This window comes from Thamnophis sirtalis, unplaced genomic scaffold, assembly GCF_051295495.1.
Source record: "Thamnophis sirtalis isolate CommonGarterSnake01/CBP01778 unplaced genomic scaffold, rThaSir2_p1.2 scaffold_6, whole genome shotgun sequence".
Classification (NCBI taxonomy): domain Eukaryota; kingdom Metazoa; phylum Chordata; class Lepidosauria; order Squamata; family Natricidae; genus Thamnophis; species Thamnophis sirtalis.
In genome coordinates, this window is record NW_028261386.1 from 123,584,810 (window position 1) to 123,600,828 (window position 16,019).

The 16,019-nt window shown below is 37.1% G+C and overlaps 1 protein-coding gene across 3 annotated transcripts in view; it reads right to left on the reverse strand.

Annotated features, from left to right (window-relative positions):
* SMAP1 (small ArfGAP 1) overlaps positions 1 to 16,019 on the reverse strand; it is a 77,543-nt gene that overhangs the window by 22,034 nt on the left and 39,490 nt on the right. For 2 of the 3 annotated variants that reach the window (XM_087718906.1, XM_087718904.1), the window contains 2 exons: positions 14,505 to 14,585; positions 5,160 to 5,244 (listed from right to left, as the gene is read on the reverse strand). In XM_087718906.1, the coding sequence (XP_087575032.1) occupies positions 5,160 to 5,244; positions 14,505 to 14,585 (166 nt within the window). The remainder of the gene's footprint in view (positions 1 to 5,159; positions 5,245 to 14,504; positions 14,586 to 16,019) is intronic. The other variant, XM_087718907.1, reaches the window with a different exon arrangement.

Here is a 16,019-nt window from a genome sequence, read left to right on the forward strand (position 1 = left end):
AGATATTTAGTTTTCCAAATGTATGAATTATAGCTTATTATTCTAACTATCTTTTTGCACTTGCATTTTTAATAATACATTTCAAGTATCATCTCCAGTAGGGATTCTAAGTATGAATGAGTTATAGTTTCCGTTTGCTCTTAGATGAACTACAGGAATTTATAAAACTCATCTACTGGCCATTGTGATCCAATTTGGTTACATTTTATATTTTAATTCATTAAAATAAAATCAGCTGTTAAAAGGGATAGTAAATGTACTTTCTATCAAGAGATTTAAGAACAAGCAAAACCTAAGCAATTCTCAATACAGGTAGAACTGCAAGAAAAGATATACAGGGGGAAAAAAACAATCTGAATTTGTATCCCACCTAGTAACTTGCTTGTGGACTACTAGTGGTCCATGGACCACCAATTGGTGACTGCTGCTACACAATACATTCATTTTGGCATGCTTTCTTGCCCCTGGCAGTAGTCTGTAATTATTGGTGGTAGGAAGATCATGCCATATGTTTGCTAATGATACCATATTCCCAAAAATGAAAAGAAGGAACACAATTCCTTTTCCATTTTATTATCACTTATCTCTGCAGCAAACCAAAATGGGAAAATTTACTATTCTATAATCAATACTGGATCTGCAGAAGCACAAAGTAGGATTTTAAAAATGCATTGGTTATAATGAAAATTCTCTAGGCGAAACATTGTTTACAAGGTGGAAATTTAGTTTCTTCTTGTTTTTGGTAAGTCTCTTCCTTAATGTCTGTTATTGTAAAATCAATCTAAAACAAATGAACATAACAATTCACTGATGCGCCTCCACATGAGGTTTGAGATGATCTGTTTTTAAGTAATAATATGCTGAGATGGTTGGTTACTTTAAAGTCTGCAACTATACATTTTCATTTGTTTTCTAATGAAACATCTAACTGGTAAATGGTACATCAAACAGAAAATGAGTTTTGCTTCTTTTGGCAAATTCAACCTTTCAACTTGATAGAAAAGGTAATGCTGTAACATGGCATAGTTTTGCAAGATATCCAACAAAAGAAGTAGCATATTTTTCGGAGTAAAAGACGTACCTTTTCCACCCCAAAAAAGAGGGTGAAAATCTGGGTGCATCTTATACACAGAATACAGCATTTTTGGCCTCTCAAAACCCCACCCCCTTTGAAAAAATGGCCGTGCGTAGCCTTTAGGAGCCTTCCAGAGTGCTCCTGGGGGCTGGGGAGGGCAACAATGAGGGAAAAATGGGCAATTTTTTGCTAATTTTTGCCCCCTCCCTAGCCCCCAGGAGCACTCTGGAAAGCTCCTAAAGGCTATGCATGCCCTTTTTTGACAAAAAGTGGGCCCATTTTCGTGAAAAACGGGCCATTTTTGGGAGGTCTGCAAAGTGCAAAAACTTTTTTTAAAATTTGCCTCTTCAAAATCTTGGTGCGTCTTATACTCCAGTGCAGCTTATACTCTGAAACATACGATAGTTTTGTAAAAGCATTATTGTAAAGGAAATGTCGGTTTCCAACTTTAAAAAGTGACATCAGTCACTTTGAATTTAAATCTCTAGTATGGTGAATTTACACACACACACACACACACACACACACATACACACACATACACAAATCTGTAAAACTAAAAGGCAAGTATTATCTGCAGTATTATAAAAGGTTGGGAAATCAGTTGTGGAAAAATAACATTACATTACTAGCAAAACCTACAATATTTTATAAGTACTATCACGAGCCATGTGAACTGTTGGTAATATTGCTCTTCAATCTGAAATACACTGGTGAAGATCAAAACAGTACATTGTGTACATCTTAAGAGGATGAGAGCAAAAATGTTGGTCTCGCTATATTCACATACATGGAGAAGGGAATTAACTGATAGAAATGCTTTCCCTTTTTCCACGCGCTTCTGCATTCTATTGCAGATATTTGATTGTTTTCCAGACATAAACAGGAAAGATAAGAAGGGGAAAAAAATCTATCCATGATGTATTTGCAAATCATTTTAAACCATTAGTACTTTATGGTAACCTATATTCAAGTCACGTGTTAAATATTTGTAGAGCCCTAGAGGTGCTAAGTGCATTCTTTGCACTGATGCCACAGTAAAACAATTCAGTAATTTCCTGAATATTTTTAAATATACAGTGACTAAAATCTCCTTTTCAATATTAAAAATATGTAAAATGTGAGAGAATGAACAGCAATAGCAACTAAGACAACTGTGCCCAGAGACTTCTGGAATTGGGCGGGGGGGGGGGCACAATAGCAATAACAACAACACTACAATACTAGTAATAAAATGATATCCTTTCTTAATGAACTGGGTCAGCAAAGTTGTTAACTTACCTGTAGAAAAATGACAATAAATCATTTGGCATAATTAGATCAAAGAGCAGCCTAACTGAATGTCTGTAGGCAACACCCATATTGTATCTAAATCTGTATGTAACGTTTAAAATTGTTGGAAAAGTCAAAAGCAAGCACACTATTTGGTGGCCTTCCGTTAGGTGGATAATACTATCCTAAAGTGCTAATTATTCTAATAACTAAAACTAATATTAATGGTCTCCTGGGGATCTTAAAATCTAGGAAAATTCACCTGGGGGATTTTTTTTTTTAAGTAGGACAATCCAGCATTTAATAACTATCCTCGGAAACAGATCCAGTTTCCCGTAAAGCTGCTGTAATGAGTGAATTATATGCTCTCCATAACTGGTCTCAATTAATAACATGGCTGTGGCATTCTGGAACGGTGGAATCAAAGTCTTACTTAAAGCCTATTATAATACTCTGCAATCATCTCTCTAAAGACTCTTTTCTAAAACCAACTACAGAACACTGAAAATTAATAAAGCCATGTTTGTGCCAATCTTAAACATTATGAATCTACTTTCCTTGCCTAGAAGTGAGTTAAAGTTGTAAATTGTTACCTGTGCACTGAAAGGAAGCATCTTACTGGTTCAGTTTGCTAATAGGCTAGGAATTGTAAAGAAAGACTTTACGCTCATGAATCACAGTGGTGCAGTGGCTAGAATGGTTAGAATGCAGTACTGCAGCTAACTCTGCTCATTGCCAGAGTTCGATCCTGATGGGCTCAAGGTTGACTCAATTTTCCATCCCTTCGAGGTTGATAAAATGAGGACCCAGATTCCCGGAGGGGCAATATGCTGACTCTGTAAACTGCTTAGAGAGGGCTGTAGAGCACCGTGAAGCATATAAGTGCTAAGTGCTATTGCCAATTAAAATACTGTTGACCATTCTTGGAATTCTAGACGATTGGAGACATTATGGTCAATTGAAAATATGAATGTTTATTATAAACCAATGGGAATTCTTTGTTCCAATCTTCGCTTCTACTCTTTAGAGATAGGTGATACTATAATACTTTAAAGACTCATTGTTATTTGATAGATAATTATGAATTCAAGGAAATAAGGAATATTACAAATGAAATAATATTAATGGTAATCTGAACGCATAATGCTCAATGACAGCAAAACATTCAGTTATGTTTAATGTAAACCAGTGATGTTAGTCACTGGTTTACATTAAACATAAGAGCCGAGGTGGCGCAGTGGGTAGAGTGCAGTACTGCAGGCTACTTCAGCTGTTATCTGCAGTTCGGCAGTTCAACTCTCACCAGGCTCAAGGTTGACTCAGCCTTCCATCCTTCCGAGGTGGGTGAAATGAGCACCCAGATTGGGGGCAATATGCTGACTCTGTAAACCGCTTAGAGAGGGCTGAAAGCCCTATGAAGCGGTATATAAGTCTAACTGCCATTGCTATTGTTAGTCCTAAGTTTAAGAATTGATGCACAAAAACTTGCAACCGAACGACATGCTTGATGAAATGGAAGAAAGTTGTTCTTCTTTCCTCTCTTGCTTTGTTTTGTATGTGTTACTGTTGACATGGTTGCAAGTACAACTGACTAGTGATACAATAGTAGCAAAGCCTAATGAGATACCAACATAGGTGCAAGTATGAAGTTATGATGGGGTGTGCTGTTAAGGATGAAAAGATGCTTCTTTGGCATTGGTGATAATACAGACAAGATGGAGGAGGTGGGAATAGCAGAAGCAAGGCTGGGTATGCTATATAATGACCAGAATTCACTGATCATGATACTCCAGCACCTTCTAAGGAATCAGAACTAATATAAATTAATGCCTAAAAATCCCAGCACAGCAAATTAAAAGTGTACTGAAGTTCTGAAAGATGATTCAGGAATGCATCATCCACTCTGAGACAAAAAAAAAAAGAATTTGCCAAAGTAATCAAAATAACCTCTATTTCACACTCAGACCTGAAGCCATGATTTTAATTAAAATAATTAAAAGTGGGCAAGATGTTTGGGATGAAACCAAGCCAAGAATCTGGATGTACACTGGTCCCACAAGTTGGTCAAGAGGCCTGAATCACTCTGTCCTCCTATGATGAGACGCTCGATTCCTATGTTCCTTGAAGCCGTGGTGGAGCAGTGGTTAGAATGCAGTATTGCAGGCTAATTTAGCTCATGCCAACAGTTTGATCCTCACCGGCTCAAGGCTGACTCAGTCTTCCATCCTTCCGAGGTTGGTAAAATGAGACCCAGATTGTTAGAGGCAATATGCTGACACTGTAAACAACTTAGAGAGTGCTGTAATGCACTACGAAGCAGTATATAAATCTAAGTGCTATTGCTAACCTCAATGCACAGGAATATTCCTGAAAAGGGTGTGTGTGTCCAGAATAAAATGTAAAAGCTGAATTAAGCAGGAGAAAGGATGGAATAATCTATTCCTTCTCTGGCTTTTATGGTTTTTCAGGATAGCTGGCCCAATTTGGGGGGGAAAAAAACTCCTTTAAGTCAGTACGACAATCAAGCTGAAGATTTGTGTCCCGAGAAATCAAATTCAAATCCACACAGGATTAATGTCGATTCCTTAGGATGGGGCATTGAACCAAAAAAATATATATGCAACATTCACATAGCTCTGTGAATATTGCATTTTATCTGTGAATATTGCATTCTCTCATCAGAATTTTGTGATAATTTCTCTTCCAAAAGGAACTCATTACTTTTAAGTAGGCAGCACTGCATACATTTTTGTGAATTCAAATATACAGATAGCTTCCATTTATCCTATTCAAAATTATAGATAATACTTACCAAGCCCCAGAAGATCCACAGTTGATTCTGGTACTTTCTTGGGACTTGTTTTAAGCTCAAGTTGCTGATCATCTTTCTTCTGAGGCTTTATTAAAAATGAAGAGAGATTGTGACAACACGTATACACATGTGAAATACCACAAACAAGAGCCTTACTTTAAATTTAAGCAGCACACATTTCAATACAGGGGGGGGGAAAGATTGTAACAACACATATTATAGCATAATATAAAAGAACCAATAATACCGTCCTGCCAGATATTATTGTGTGTAATAGAAACACATACAAAAGGCAAATTGGCAAAAAAAGTATGACGGAATTCATTTCCTACTGCTCTGTGACATTCGCATACACTACTTCAACAACCTTCACAATAATCCTTTGAGTATCCCCTGGAAAAGGCCAATGGGGGAGCGGAGACAGAAAGTATACTTGTTCGTTTAGTCATTCATTCTTACCGTCTGTTTCAATCACAGACAATTGTAAGCAGCACACATTTCAATACAGGGGGGGGGGGGGAAAGATTGTAACAACACATATTATAGCATAATATAAAAGAAGCAATAATACCGTCCTGCCAGGAAGAAATACCACTCTCAATAAAAATGAGAATCAGCTACTGCAAAGTGGTAACATGTCGTTCTATAAGACCTTGAAGGCTTTCTGAAACAGTAAACTCTTGGCAGCATTTGCAAATCTAAACAGGGTGCTGATCTGACCATGAGTAGGAATCAACAACTTGATTACTCAATGCCAACTAAAAAGCTGTGGCGATCTGAAGTGTCTTTTGAAACAAAGACTCTCAAGATTATTTTCACATTTGCTTTGATGCAACACACCACCACCATCACTTGGATATAGTAATTTACTAAGATGTAGCTTTTTGAATGTCAAATAATGCGGAAAAGATTGACTGATTATGTGTGCCATCAACTCTTAGTGACCATGATGGATGACCAGGCTGATTTGGCCCCTTAGGTCTCCTGGGGACGTACCCATCATCACTGATCCCCCTTTTCCTCATATTTTCTTTCCATCTTTATAACAATATAGAGTTCTCAAGAGAGCTGGGTCTGCTAGTAAGTTAGCATAATGTGTCTAAATTGTAACAATATGAACTTGGCTCTTTGAGCCTTGAGTGAGAACTCTGAATGGATTTGTTCTATGATCCTTTCGTTTACTTACCGTGTTTCCCCGAAAATAAGACAGGGTCTTATTTTCTTTCCCCCCCAAAATAAGCGCTTGGCCTTATTTTCGGGGAGGTCTTATTATTTTTGAGGTGCAGGAGGCGGTGAGTGTAGTCACCTCACAGCTGCTGCTGTGTTGCAATATTTTCAGGGAGGGCTTATTTTGGGGGGAGGTCTTATTTTAGCGCATGCACTCAAACGCCTAACTGGGCTTATTTTGGGGAGGTCTTATTTTCAGGGAAACAGGGTAGCCAACATTCTTCTCAAGCACTAAAGTTCAAAAGTTTTAATAGTCTTCACAGCACACCATGTTTGTTTTTTTAATTCCAACTTGATTTCCATAAAGCGTCAGTGGTAAAACTATCTGACTGGTACACCATGGAATAATTCTTGACTTTTTCTTTGTTGTTGATAATCATAAAAGGCAGAAGCTATCCACCAGATACGTACATATGTAGGACCTCCCTCTCCCTCCCCCCTCTCTCTCATACACTATATTTCTATCTATCTATCTATCTATCTATCTATCTATCTATCTATCTATCTATCTATCATCTGTCTCTCTTTCTGTCTATCTGTCCATCCATCCATCCATCCATCCATCCATCCATCCATCCAAGAATAGCCACCCATATCAGCTGTTCTAGGACTGTTTGCCGCACTGTTGTCACTAGTTTGCTCTTCTTTATGTTTAATTTTTGTTTTTTCATTTCTAGAGCTTACCAATTATTTCCATTTTCGCCTATCAAGAGTACAATTAGTCCTCGACTTACAACAGTTAGTTGAGTGACTGTTCAGTTACAACGGCACTGAAAAAATGTGACCATTTTTCACAGTTATGACCTTTCACAGCATCCCCATGGTCGTGTGATCAAAATTCAGATGCTTGGCAACTGGTTCATATTTATGAACGTTGTTGTATCCCAAGGTCATGTAATCATTTTTTGTGATCTTCTCACGAGCAAAGTCGATGGGGAAGCCAGTTTAACTTAATAACCTGGTTGCTAACTTACCAACTGCAGCGATTCACTGAACAACTGTGGCAAGAAAGGTTGTAAAATGGGGCAAAACTCACTTAACAACAGAAATGTTGGGCTCAATTGTGGTTGTAATTCGAGGACTACCTATAGTGCATAGTGCAGACTCTTGATATTTCTTCTCTGAATTTTAAACACATGCTCATCTTCTTCCAATCAGGCTTACTCAATATATAGTCAGCATACAGGTTGACTATGATTAAAATCTCCACTCAGTTAAGCCATTCAATTTACTAGCTGTTCTCAATAGGTAAGTTACAGTTGCTGCAAAGATTTCTTTTATAAAAAACTTGGAACATAAGCCAAATACACTGAATTTCTTACAGTTGCACTGTAAATCTAGCACATCAATAATTCATTGACTACTAGAAAGAAAAACTATGAAATCACAGGCTCCTATAAAATGAATTCTGCAAAGAGTTACCAACACTGAACATTTCATTTATTAGTATTTGAAGAATTTACTTTTCCCAGCATGAATGGGGCCCGCATTGTCAGACAATATCTCGCTCCAGGTGCATGTTTTCTTTGGTGATATTGTTGTAGGGATATACTTAAAAATTTAAGATATATTTGAAATGCAAGGCGTCCATCCCAGATGGGATCAAAAAAGCAGACAATAGTCATGGCAGCACAAATTAAACTCTGCCATTCCTGTACAAGCTGTAACTATCATCCTGACTTTTTTTGCTGTCCCAGCCCTCCTGGATGTCTGTAAGGGAGTTTGTGTATATGGCAAGTTTTATAACAAATTAACATTCTTCCTCCAGGGATTCAAAGCTGCCATGTATGAAAAACCCAAAACTAGAGAAAAATTAGTAAGTGGAATTAAGGGTTAATTAGAAAGTAGATTAATGCACTTTATCATATGTCACTTGAAATTATATTTTAAAATCCTAGATTGCACTACAAAACTGATGTGTAGAATAAAATAATGTGTGCCGTAGATAAAGTAGCACATAGTTATTGCAGTATCCTAACTATCCTGCAAATTTTAAACCATCATTTTCTTTAATCATGATCCTATAGTTGATGTATCTGATTAAATACTCTCCATGTCAAGTCATTTCTGCAAGGAGAAACCAATCTCCGTATTTTATCCTGGATCAATTTTTTTGTGGAATGTTTCCAAGCAGTAACAATTTTTTTAGTATGCATCCACAGGAATCATTCAAAAACTGCCCCCTGTAAATGTAAAGAAACACTGAGTACTAGTTTTCACACAAAATTTATTTCATTATTTGACTACTTATGCAACTTCTAATGCACACATTGGTGAGTCCCTTATTAATTTAGATCTGTGTAAACTATTTCCATTCTGTTCTTTTTGCTCTATCACCAAATAATCAAAACCAGCTTTATATGTGAACATTCCAAGCCACGTACTGGTTCTTATTTATCCAGTTTCTATATAGTTGCCAAACTAAAGCTACTGATTCTGAGATGCTAAAGAAAACAATTGAGTGATTAATGAATGAATGAATGAATAAATATTAGTAGGATTGTAGAGCGAGTAAAATGAACACTTAAACATATGGTTCCTTTAGGAATCCCTGTTATGTAGAAATCAGAGAGTTTCATCTGGTATCTGGGCCAACCATTAAAACAGATCTGATCCTGCAGAGGAATAGAGTATAAATCAATCATACATGGACCAAGGAAGTGATTCGACCAAAAGGTCAAAGATTATTTCAAATGCCAATATTGCTACCACTTCCATTTTTCCTTCCTTAGTAACATTAAATCTTTTTGACTCTCACTTGATCAAATTTATGGGGTTCAGAAAATTCAGAAATTACACATCCTTCCAGAAACAAAGAAGATATCATTGGAATCATCCACATGATTGAGACCATTCACATCCAAATGTTCTTCATGGGTAAATCATGGAAACTGCCATTTCTATGGTTGTCTTATAAGTGGCGTGGCTAGAAGTTGGGATTATGTCAAGCTCATATCGCAAAGCAGCATCTATAGGCATCCAGCTTAACAAAGCCTTATCATTTTTTGGATTTTGGGGGGAGGGAGGGGTATAGTGGAGAAATTAAAGACTTTTTGGACAACAAGGTTTTATTGTATTCATCGGGTAAGTTTTCATTTATTTAAAAAGACAATGATTCAAATTTGACTTCCAAAGTTTTAAAGACATATGACTTTTTTTAGACCATGCAGCAAAAGTATGCTTAATATATGGATTTTGGAAGGTTAATAATGGATTAAGGGAGTGAAGAATTTGGAATTACAATTTAGAATTAAATATTTTCTAATGGAAATTGGAGATTAGCTTGGATTTTCTTATGATAAAGGACTGTGAAGGCTGGACATTACAGCCAGGGGATAAAAAAAATGAAGCAGAAATCCTTTTTGCAAATTTTTGAACACATCTCTGCCACGTTTTTGGACAGAAAATGGATCAAATGTTTTATAAAATTGACAGCATATTTTAATGGCATTCTAAAATAAGAATGAGCTGCAATGGATATCTATGAAATTAAATTCGAGGGGGAATTTAAATGTAATACAAATGGATCTGATTGACGTCTTATTCCCTAAAGACAGTGAACAGATATTACATAATTAAAGATTTTTCTACATGGAAATCAGTGCATATAATATGGAGCCTGGTGTTCTTAAATATATAAAAATAATATTGCAGTAACTTAATCCTTGTATAATGTTGTAAATAGTTTAACATGTAGGCAGAAATTATATAGATGCAATTTCAGGAGTTCAGTAGGCAGATGTTTCATTCAAATTAATAACCATTTTATTAATAGAAACTCTTAACAGTATAGATTTTTTGAATTAATAGCTATTCAATATAAACAAAATACTGTGCAAGATCTTAGTTGTGCCAGTTTTGCATTTTTGATTTAGTTCAACAGTTCAAATGTTTTAAAAAATATTAAAATCATACAAATAGCTAATTCTTTTTACTTGAAATTTTCTACCAATAACTACAAAAACCTTACCAAATAACAGGATCCCAAATACCATACTTTTCGGAGTACAAGATGCACTCTCCCTTCCCCCCCCCCCCCAAAAAAAGAGGGTGGAAATGTTGGTGCATCTTATACACCGAAAATGGCCATTTTTGGCCTCCCAAACCTCGACCCATGCATCCCTTTTTGGCAAAAACAGGGCACACAGAGGGTTTGGAAGTCCTGCAGAGTGTTCCTGGAGACTGGAGAGAGCAAAAATGACATGCCTGGGGAGTTTTGGAGGCCACAAATGGGGTGCACAGAGGGTTTTGGAGGCCTGCAGAGTGCTCCTGGGGGCTGGAGAGAGCAAAAAACGGATGTGCGGAGCCCAAAAACTATTTTTTTTCTTGTTTTTCTCTTCGAAATCTTGGTGTGTCTTATACTCAGATGTGTCTTATACTCCGAAAAATAAAGTAGTTACAGATACACGTTTGAATAATTCCTATTTCACAATAACTAAAACCAAATCCCGTGACTGTTCAAAAGCACTTTAAAGGATGATAGCCACTTCCCAAGCATGCCTGCAAAATCAAATATTCAGTTTTAATTTGATACAATAAATCACACTGCTTTGACTAATCGCAGCAAAATAGGCTAAACTGGTCGTGGTGTTTCAGATCTTATAGTTTTAGACTTCTGTCCACTTCCATTAGGCTCTAATCTTAACATCTCATGCAGAAATGAAAGAAACAGATAATACTTGAAATGGCTTACAGTTCTAGGGGGAAGGTTTCCCAAAAGTGAATGGGAGAAATAAGGATAAGCAATATTTCAGACTGAACATTTTCTGCAAGGATCATAAGCAATTATTTGGCGTGCTGTAACGTAATATATACCGGTAATGAGAGATATTATTCATATATAGGTTGAAGGTGGAGTTTAAATTTATTAGGATGCAACTCTTCCTGAGTAAAGCATTGAACGTCACATTAACAGAAGTTCATCCAAATGGATTTTTCACATGTGGGTTTTAAAACAGCAAGAAATAGAAAAACAATTCTTAAAACCAGTATTTGCAGAAGTATAGCGTGGCTAAATGTCATGCTCCTCGACTAAGGCATATTCCAGGATCATTTTCAAAGTACGTGCCATCTCTTCTCGGCTTAGCATTTCCTTGTTACTACAGCAGATATTTAAAGCTGCTTCTAATGTGTTCGTTGATCCAAGACAGCATTACATAGTGAAAATATAAAATATACAGTGCATTCTAAATGTAAACAGACTGTACAGACAAAGCTCAGTTTGCATCGAATGAATCTGCCTGGAAACCTCTCTATAGGTTTTCCTATCATAAAAGGAAGCAAAAATTTAATTCCACGGGGCTTCTGTAGTTGAATCAAATAAGCCTTCCAATGCTCACTGGAAGAGCGTAACAAAAGAGCACTTAATGCTACTGCATGTTATTCAGCAGAGGCAGCCAATGAATAATTAAGCCAGGCAAAAAGCATGTCCTGAACTCTGAAAATTGCCACTTTTCAAAATCATGCAAACTAATACAAGCAAAAATAACAAAATGGGGAGCAGCAAATGCAGCAGCTGCCTTCGCTAAATGTGTTCTTAGTATCAGTTGAATTGAAACAATAATAATCAGAGTTGTGATTTTTTTTCAACTATTGTAATTATCAGGCACAGCAGCAGTATGAAAGAAGTGAACATCAGGAGAGGCATGCTACTTGTACCAAGCACAAGCAAAAGACCTAGAATATCAATAATAATGTCTGTGGCTCCCGCCGGCCCCACAGCTATAGACTATTTATCAACCTTCATGGTTAGAAATAAAAAGAAGTCCAGGTATGTTGAGGAAGGATTGGTTTGAGACAAGAGGCCAAGCAGTCCTCCGTGAAAGGAAATTGCATGGATACACACACACACACACACACAGATTCACACAGAGAGAGAAAGAGAAAGAAAGGAAGAAATAAAGAAAAAAGAAAGAAAAAGTGAGAGATGAAAGAAAAAAAGGAAAAAGGGACAGAGAGACAAAAGGAAGGAAAGAGAGAGAGAGAGAGAGAGAGAGAGAAAGAAAACACATGGCCGGCAAGCCACTCCCACCAGGTCACATGGCCAGCAAGCCACTCCCACAAAGGAGGCCACACCCACAGAGTAGGTTCGAAAGTTTTTTGAAACCCACCACTGATGGATAATTATAAATGTGGAAAATGGAGATAATGAAAGAGAATACAGGGAAAAGAATGGGATATAGAAAAGAGAAGGTAACAAGGGAGGCGAAGAAATAATAAAAAGAACAACGGAGAATAACTAAAGGTAAGGAGGATAGTATCGTGGCATGAAGTGTAACTGGGCAGACTGCAAGATCATCTGGGGCAACAGGTGGAGGAAAACAGATAAGATGGTAGCAACAGCATTGCAATGCAAGCATGCATCTTTTGGTTTTACACTTTATGCCTCGGGTGTAAAACTCAATTGCGTCATGGGCCGGATTGTGATGTATCGCAATGTTTTTTGCCTTCACGGTGCTGGAGCGGGTGTGGTCTGCATGTGATGTATTTGGTCCACGGGCCACCAATTTGACAGGGTGGTTTTATTCCAATGAACTAGCCTGAGCTTCGTTACTAGGACTGGCTCCTTCAAGATGACTAATTAGTTTAAGATAGTATGCTCTAGACACCATACAGATTTGCTCAGATTTTAACAAGCACCTGGAAGTAGGATGGACTGCTCTTCCACGCTGGTTAGTGCTAGCATAAGGGATAAGACTGCACCCTTGCAACGTATGCCTGAACTCAGATCCCAAAGAACCCCTTGATTTGCTAAGAAGCTCTAGGACAGTGTTTTCAGCATCAAGTGCCGAAACGGGAGCACCCGCATGGAGCACCCACATGGGGGAGTGCTGGAAACCGGAAGAGAAGCTCCCCGGCGCACATGTGCATACTGGTCACCTGGTCTTCCGGTTTCTGGCACACATGCGTGCATGAAGACCAGCTGGTTGGCACGCATGTGCATGCCGAAAACCAGAAGCTCAGCTTCCCAGTATGCACACGCATGCCAGGGAGCTGGTAGCTGCTCTTCCGGTTTCCACCACTCCCGTCCACGCAAAGACCTAGAAGAGCTACGGGTAATGGCTGGCATGCCCAGAGAGAAGGCTCTATGTGTCATTTCAAGCATGCATGCCATAGGTTCGCCATCACAGGTCTAGGAGATGAAGCTGCAGAAAAGATGGAAGTATATGCCTCAGAAACAGAATGCATAGAGTATTGGTACAAACTCAAGTAACTTCCAAGAGCAACTTGCAAAATTCTCTGCCAGTTTCCTGACTTGTGGGAAACCGACAGGGAAGAACACAAATAAAGCAATAATGTGACCATTGAATGCTGCAAATGTTTTGAGTGCAAGCTAGTTGCTAAATCACGATTATGTGACGTATGTGCATATATGTGTGTGAAAGAGAGACAAACTATCAGATAAATTATCAGCTATTATGAGTACAGAAAGAAAACTGCAAGAAGACAACTACTAACAACATACTCAGACTGAAATAATGAAAAAGTTATTATTTTCCTTGTGAATTCATTTTTTAGAGGAACTGCCACAAACTTTTTACATTGTTAACATTTCCAGCTGCCATGTCCATGCAATTCATGCTATTAGGAAAAAAAATAAAGTCTCCCTCCAGCTAATCTCAATGCCTGATGACTATACACAAGTCCATATCACTTGCTTCCATTTTTCAAATTTTTTTCCCCAATGTAGTCTATAGCCCAGGCATTTTCTGGAAGTTTCATTTTTAGATGTTAAGACCAGTGTTTTTCAACCTTGGCGACTTTAAGTCCTGTGGACTTCAACTCCCAGAATTCCCCAGCCAGCTCTGCTGGCTGGGGGATTCTGGGAGTTGAAGTCCACAGGACTTAAAGTCGCCAAGGTTGAGAAACACTGGTTAAGACAATTCATATTTTAAAGCACAATTGCACAAAATATTAAGATGTAATGCTTCTGAAACTAGTTAAGTCAAGTGATCTTAACTAAAACTATAAAATTGATTTTAGCCAAAAGACCAAGACTTGTAATAGTCAAAGAATTAAATAAATAAATAAAAAAACCTGCAATGAATTTGCAGCACTATGTACCATTAATTATGAATAATGATATAATCTGAAAATATACAACTAAACCAATCTTACTTTTTCAATTCCTAAGTTTTTCAAAGGTTTTTCTGGTTCTTTGTCCCTTTTTCTCTCTTCTTTCTTCTTATCTTTTTCCTTCTGTGGAAAGATGTTCCATTAAACATTATATTGTAATATTATATTATAAATATTTAAACTAACAGTTATATTAACTTCTAAAAGTTAATTTAAACTTCTATTTCAGAAACACATTTATTTCTATCAGAACTGCAATGGCTTCATATATTATTCATATATGGGTCTGTATATGTATTATGTATGTATACAATATCTTAAGAATTATATTACAAGGCTGACCTGACTATATACTATATCTGCAGGCGCTTCAAATCTATTAATATTATATTCCCCTTAATATACAGCAGAAAGACAAGAAAATTGAAAATGTATGGCTGTTTTCTATTTTCCATCAGCTTTCTCCATAGTTTCATCATAGTCATTTTTTCCACTGCTTTTGGTTTTTGCAGGCTTACAGATCATCTTATTCTGAGATGTTTGGCTAATATGTAATTGATATCATGGTTTAATGGTTTATTTAGCTGAAAATGATGAGAGATGGGAATTACTGCTCAGTCCTGATGTCATTGCACCAGAAAACTTCTAAAAATCACATTCTTATATCTTCTATAAGATATTACCAGAAAAATACCTAGAGCACAGAGACTAGGTCTCATGGTAATGCTGATAATACATACTACCTGTGATTTGGTGATTGAGATACATATCATATTTATTATAATAATATATTCTATACAGGATGTCACTTTAAAGTGTTCAAAAACTTCATCCACATACTTACCTGATGTGATCCCCCATATCACTGTTTTTGAACCAACTGTCCTGGCTTCCAATTTGTTTCCAATACACTTGATAATATTAATATTGATCAACAAAAGCGTCTATATCAATGAACACATAATTCTACTACTGCATTGCAAGGCTTCCTCTTTAAGACAGGGGTGTCAAACACACAGCCCGCAAGCTGAATGCATCACATTCTGGCCACTCCCACCCCCCCAGTTTAGTGAAGAGGGAAAAAGTTGTGATACGTCACGTGACAACATGTCGTTGTGAGTTTGACACCCCTGCTTTAGGAGTAAGCTCAGAATCTACATTTTCAGCAGAGATTCATTTATGTCTCATGATGTAAAAAGGACACGTTGGATAGTATATAAAATAGAATCCTTTTTGGGGCACCTCACCAATTCTAGCCATTTTAATAATAACTATCCTGTTAGAGATTTTTTTTTATTTTTGCCCTTATTTTACTATACTATTATTTTGTGTTATATTTTTTAAAAATTGTGTTGAATGTCTTAAAAAGCACAAGCGTGATTCAGAAAATGACTACGCAGCAATACATTTGCATCTGATTGTGTGGTTAGTCTGACAAGGGATTATTAGTCTTCAGTCATTTTGACGGTTTTTGTAGGTCTCTCCCCCTCCCTTCCAGCCTTAAAGAAGTGAGTGGCCATTCAAATACTCTAAACAAGCAAACAAATAACTAAAATC